Consider the following 6,622-nt stretch of genomic DNA (forward strand, 5'->3'; position numbering starts at 1 on the left):
AGAGCCTTAGGATATCCTTGACAGATTTTCGTCTTGGTTGGTTGGCGGAACACGCAGTGACGTTATGTTTCTGAAGTTTCCCCGACACACGGGGTAATCGGCATCCCAAGATGGTTCTCTTCAGTCGCAGCAAGCTGTGACATTGGCTTCTTCAGTCTTGTGGCCCACTGTGAGAGTTCAGGATCTGGTGGTTACTGTAACTGTTTGTATGGAACATGGCTTGTATGTGCTGCAGTTTGTCTGCTAGACTCTCTCAGTCCAAGATTTCGCATGCTCGTTGCATTGATGAGCTTAGGACACCTTCTTGTCCGGAAGGGCCATGACACATAAAGGTACCCAAGTACAAATCTGCAGATGTCGGTTTACAGCAACCACCGTGTTCTAGTGTGCCATCTGGCCTTCATTTAAGTAGTATGTCCAGAAACAGAAGTTGATTGTTTTCTTCTATCTCCATGTGACGTCTTGATGCAGTGAATTCAGGCGTTGAAAGAAGTCTAGAAGCGTTATGGGGTTCTTCCGAGTGATGATTTCTCTAGCATTTAACTAGATTCAGATGGAGCATAAATTGTTACTCATCCAGTCATGCATCGTGATACTGACTGAGTTTCATGTTCCTTTTAACTGCAAGTCACAAGTCAATTTTGCCGACTCAACGTTTGCTATAAAGTGGTGAATACTATCTTCAGTTATTCTGTGAATGTTTAAAGTCTTTGCATTTGAGCACATTCCATGTTGCGTCCCTAAGCCAACCTATTCTTCACTGAATTATGATCAACTGATTGTCAATACAGTTTATTCTTACAGAACCATAAGTAGGAGACATATAAGCGCTCTGGCTAAATGGGAAGCATTGATATCTCTCTAAACAGTCCAGACAGTTGCCCTAATTTAATTTAATGACCTTTATATAAACAAACTGTTCACATGTTCCCATGTTTTGTTTATTTAGGTTGTAATTACTGGACAATCACTGTTATGATAATGACAATTAATGTCAGTAACTGCTATGATAATTACAATAATTTATAGTCAAAATTGTGGCCTAGTAGGGGACTTACGTTCGTGTTCACCCAGGTGTCTGAATGAGCTTAGTGTAAAGTAATTTATGACCAAAAAATGGCGACCCTGCCCCACTGTTACAGCATGCTCCTTCCCCCCCCCTCTTCTTCCACTGCTCCTTAGCGTTCCCAGTGTACTGAGACTGCCATTCATAGTATGGACCTTTCTCAAGCAACAGCAGCAGCAACAGTAAGTGCAGGTGATATTTCAAATTTCCTGATGTACAGGCCTAGTTTTCACAAATATTTGGCAGGGTATCGCACCCACACATTTTCTACAAGATATGACGCTATTTACGGTTTTGAAGCTAATTTTACGGTTTTTTTAGAAGACACACATTTCATTGCTGTTTTACTGATTTACTGCTTACAACAGTTAGAAGAAGCGGTAAAGAGATTGCCTTTCAGCCCCTCCTTTTGTCAGAGCATTATACCCCCCCAATCTTATCATTAACAAATTTTCCAGTCTTCGATATATAACATCTGCAACTACCTGATTTTGAAATGTAAATAGTCTGTAGTCATTAGCAATTGTTTCTCTTTCTTTAACCATTACCTTACAACTCAGATGATCATCTGACAGTGTACCCACCCATTGTTATTTTATTACAGTGGTAAACTCATTTTGTGGTTCATGGTGTGGGTTCCTGTAGTCATGTCCTAGTTCATGAACCACGGGCAACGTAGGAGTGGCCAAGTAAGTGGTCCCGACAGTCGGGATACCAGTTACTTTGGAATAAGGCTGGGCATCTCGGACATATTCTGAGTCGTGGTCACCTTTGTGCTCATACGGCAAAGACTACCAAATCCACCGGTTAGTCCCTCAGCCGTTAGGGGTAAAACCCAATGGGACTCTGGGCAAGTAAGGCTAGCAACCTGCTTCCCTGGTACTTTAAATATGATGCTGGCAACAATCAGAGCAAAATGCCTCGGACCTTTGGAGGTGACGGAGTCCCACCTCTAACTGACAAACCAGGGACTCCTAAGATACGACTTGGCAAACAAATGGTAATGAGATGGGGAGCTATTAATATCAATGGGGGCTACTCTGGGAAGAAGGTAGAGCTGGCAGAGGCTGCAAGTAAGATGGGGCTGGACGTTTTAGCTGTTAGTGACATTCGGGTAAGGGTGAGAAAGAAGAGGAAGTGGGAGAATAGAAGGTCTACCTGTCAGGAGTCAAAGCAGGAATAGCACAATGGGGTGTAGGGCTTTACATCAGGAAAGAAATGGAACCCAGCGTAGTTGCAATAAGGTATGTAAACGAACGACTGATGTGGATAGATTTGACATTGTCTAGCAAGAAAATTAGGATTGTGTCAGTATATTTGCATTGTGAAGGGACAGATCAAGATAAAATGGATAGTTTTTATGAGGCACTCAGTGATATAGTTGTTAGAGTAAAGGACAAGTGCAGTGTTCTGCTCATGGGTGATTTTAACGCCAGGATTGGAAATCGAACAGAAGGGTATGAAAAGGTTATGGGTAAATTTGGAGAGGATATGGAGGGCAACAGGAACGGGAAACAACTCTTGGATTTCTGTGCCAGTATGGGCTTAGTAATCACAAACTCCTTTTTTAAACATAAGAACATTCACCGGTATACTTGGGAAGGCAGGGGAACCAGATCTGTCATTGACTATATAATAACAGATCAGGAATTCAGGAAGGCTGTGAGGGACACACGTGTATTCAGGGGATTCATTGATGACAGTGATCATTATTTAATATGCAGTGAAATTGGGATTGTGAGGCCGAAAGTGAAGGAGGTCAGGTCCATATGTAGGAGGATAAGAGTGGAGAAACTTCAGGATAAGGAAATCAGGCAGAAGTTCATAACAGCGATCTCAGAAAGGTACCAGTTAGTTGAATGTAGTCAATTACAGTCATTGGAAAAGGAATGGACAAGGTACAGGGACACAGTACTAGAAGTGGCTAAAGAATGTCTTGGAACAGTAGTGTGTAAAAGTAGGATGAAGCAAACAGCTTGGTGGAATGATACAATCAAGGCAGCCTGTAAAAGGAAAAAGAAGGCGTATCAAAAATGGCTACATACCAGAACCCAGGTAGACAGAGAAAGTTATGTTGAAGAAAGAAACAAAGCCAAACAGATAATTGCAGCATCCAAGAAGAAATCGTGGGAAGACTTTGGAAACAGGTTGGAGACTATGGGTCAAGCTGCTGGAAAACCATTCTGGAGTGTAATTAGCAGTTTTCGAAAGGGAGGTAAGAAGGAAATGACAAGTATTTTGGACAGGTCAGGAAAACTGCTAGCGAATCCTGTGGATGCCTTGGGCAGATGAAGGGAATATTTTGAAGAGTTGCTCAATGTAGGTGAAAATGCGATCAGTAATGTTTCAGATTTCGAGGTAGAATGGGATAGGAATGATGATGGAAATAAGATCACATTTGAGGAAGTGGAAAAAATGGCCGGCCGCAGTGGTCTAGCGGTTCTGGCGCTGCAGTCCGGAACCGCGGGACTGCTACGGTCGCAGGTTCGAATCCTGCCTCGGGCATGGGTGTGTGTGATGTCCTTAGGTTAGTTAGGTTTAAGTAGTTCTAAGTTCTAGGGGACTTATGACCTGAGATGTTGAGTCCCATAGTGCTCAGAGCCATTTGAACCATTTTTTGGAAAAAATGGTCAACAGATTGCAGTGCAATAAAGCGGCTGGGGTGGATGGGAAATTAAGTCGGAACTCATCAAATACAGTGGAATGTCAGGTCTTAAATGGCTACACAGGATAATTGAAATGGCCTGGGAGTCGGGACAGGTTCCATCACACTGGACAAAAGCAGTAATCACACCAATCTTTAAACATGGAAACAGAAAAGATTGTAACAACTACGGAGGTATCTCTTTAATCAGCGTTGTGGGTAAAATCTTCTCAGGTATTGTTGAAAGGAAAGTGCGAGTATAAGTTGAGGACCAACTGGATGAAAATCAGTGTGGGTTTAGGCCTCTTAGAGGTTGTCAGGACCAGATCTTTAGCTTACGGCAAATAATGGAGAAGTGTTATGAGTGGAACAGGGAATTGTATCTATGCTTTATAGATCTAGAAAAGGCATATGACCGGGTTCCTAGGAGGAAGTTATTGTCTGTTCTACAAGATTATGGAATAGGAGGCAAACTTCTGCAAGCAATTAAAGGTCTTTACATGGATAGTCAGGCAGCAGTTAGAGTTGACAGTAAATTGAGTTCATGGTTCAGAGTAGTTTCAGGGGTTAGACAAGGCTGCAACCTGTCTCCACTGTTGTTCATATTATTTATGGATCATATGTTGAAAACAATAGACTGGCTGGGTGAGATTAAGATATGTGAACACAAAATAAGCAGTCTTGCATATGCGGATGACTTAGTTGTGATGGCAGATTCGATTGAAAGTTTGCAAAGTAATATTTCAGAGCTAGATCAGAAATGTAAGGACTATGGTATGAAGATTAGCATCTCCAAAACGAAAGTAATGTCAGTGGGAAAGAAATATAAACGGATTGAGTGCCAAATAGGAGGAACAAAGTTAGAACAGGTGGACGGTTTCAAGTACTTAGGATGCATATTCTCACAGGATGGCAACATAGTGAAAGAACTGGAAGCGAGGTGTAGCAAAGCTAATGCAGTGAGCGCTCAGCTACGATCTACTCTCTTCTGCAAGAAGGAAGTCAGTACCAAGACTAAGTTATCTGTGCACCGTTCAATCTTTCGACCAACTTTGTTGTATGGGAGCGAAAGCTGGGTGGATTCAGGTTACCTTATCAACAAGGTTGAGGTTACGGATATGAAAGTAGCTAGGATCATTGCAGGTACTAGTAGATGGGAACAATGGCAGGAGGGAGTCCACAATGAGGAAATCAAAGAAAAACTGGGAATGAACTCTTTAGATGTAGCAGTCAGGGCGAACAGGCTCAGATGGTGGGGTCATGTTACACGCATGGGAGAAGCAAGGTTACCCAAGAGACTCATGGATTCAGCAGTAGAGGGTAGGAGGAGTCGGGGCATACCGAGGAGAAGGTACCTGGATTCGGTTAAGAATGATTTTGAAGTAATAGGTTTAACATCAGAAGAGGCACCAATGTTAGCACTGAATAGGGGATCATGGAGGAACTGTATAAGGGGGGCTATGCTCCAGACTGAACGCTGAAAGGCATAATCAGTCTTAAATGATGATGATGACGATGATGATGATGGTAAACTCATTCCACGTCTATGAATTTGCTTGATTCCTGTGATGGCAATGAACTGCTGTACGTGTGTTATATAAGTTGATTTTCTTTTGATGGTGGCTTCCAAGGTCTGAGACTTCTGACAGTGAATTTAGGGTAGAGCTATGAATATCTTCTTCCACATGTATGTAGTGGTGCTTACTTCAGAAACATTTCATTCCAGAGATGGAAGTAAATTGTTGTCTAATAGTATAAGGATCGGATTTACCTGGCACACATACACACACACACACACACACACAAACACACACACACACACACACAGAGGTTGAAGATCCGCATATGGGATTCGTGATTAGAGTCTTGCAGTTTCACAAGAAATATAGTATGTCATCGTCTTTTCTAGAAACATAATACCTTCCTACCAGTGTTGTAGAGCTATCCACCGATCATTTTAAACTGCAGTGGCTGCTTAGCAAATCAGCCACGATCAATTAACATGATTTTTTTTCTTTGTCAGCAATAGTGTTCTGAAAAGCATTTCTTTCGTGGGTGGCTTACATTACCCTTATCCAAGTATTTTTGAAAAATGGATCTGAACCCAACATATTCTTCTCCTGCATTGGCTCGCTCCTATGTTATTTTTTTTTAATGGCAGTTAATGTTTCTGGCGGCAGGGTGATACTATTGATAGACAACAGTTAGATTTATTTTCGTTCTGGTCAGTTCCACCACCACCATTGTTATGGCGAGACTGTAGAGGGATATGTCCACAGAGTATTGACTGAAGATGATGCCTTACTGCTTCATCCTTAAATACAAGGGCTGATTCGAGAAAATCAGAGGCATAACAACTGCAATTCGTCAATATTGAATGGTTTTCTATATATTTGTATTTCTAATGTGTCTTAATCTCATTCATCACATTCCAGTGATCACTAAACTAGTTATAAGATGGCAGTGGTATAACTGTATCAGACCATTAACAGCATAGCGTTTTGTGAGAAATACATAATCTTTTTTTCAAATGGGTATATGCTACATCACATTTTCAGGCTCTATCCATCAGATCATATTTACATTGGTGTAGCTGATTTGCACATCAACCAGAACCACACACAATTCAGAGGTATTGTAAGGGTAGTGAAAGGTTCATAGTTTAATTCAGTGCTTACACGTCAGTCTGAATTGTATTGTTAGAATCTGCAAGTGACAGGTGGATGGGTTGGGGTTGTTCGTCTGTCAATCATTAGTGTTCCAATTACCTCCCTTAAGGTTCCTGCAATGGATTTGAGTCCAACATATGCATCTTACTTTAGCTCACTTCACATGCTTACTGCTAGCCATGTTACAGCTGTTGATGCTTCTGGTGATGGGATAAAGGATTTCTTGTCCCATTTATGTGTAAC

The 6,622-nt window shown here is 41.6% G+C and overlaps 1 protein-coding gene across 1 annotated transcript; it reads left to right on the forward strand.

The window, feature by feature from the left end:
* The first annotated feature begins 2,284 nt into the window (after positions 1–2,284).
* Positions 2,285–6,371, forward strand: LOC126188590 (craniofacial development protein 2-like). The gene is made up of 4 exons (XM_049930192.1): positions 2,285–2,803; positions 5,891–5,990; positions 6,146–6,176; positions 6,269–6,371. Exons 1-4 carry the CDS (start codon positions 2,285–2,287, stop codon positions 6,369–6,371), a joined length of 753 nt encoding a protein of 250 aa, XP_049786149.1.
* The last annotated feature ends 251 nt before the right edge of the window (positions 6,372–6,622 follow it).

Source organism: Schistocerca cancellata, chromosome 5, assembly GCF_023864275.1.
Source record: "Schistocerca cancellata isolate TAMUIC-IGC-003103 chromosome 5, iqSchCanc2.1, whole genome shotgun sequence".
NCBI lineage: Eukaryota > Metazoa > Arthropoda > Insecta > Orthoptera > Acrididae > Schistocerca > Schistocerca cancellata.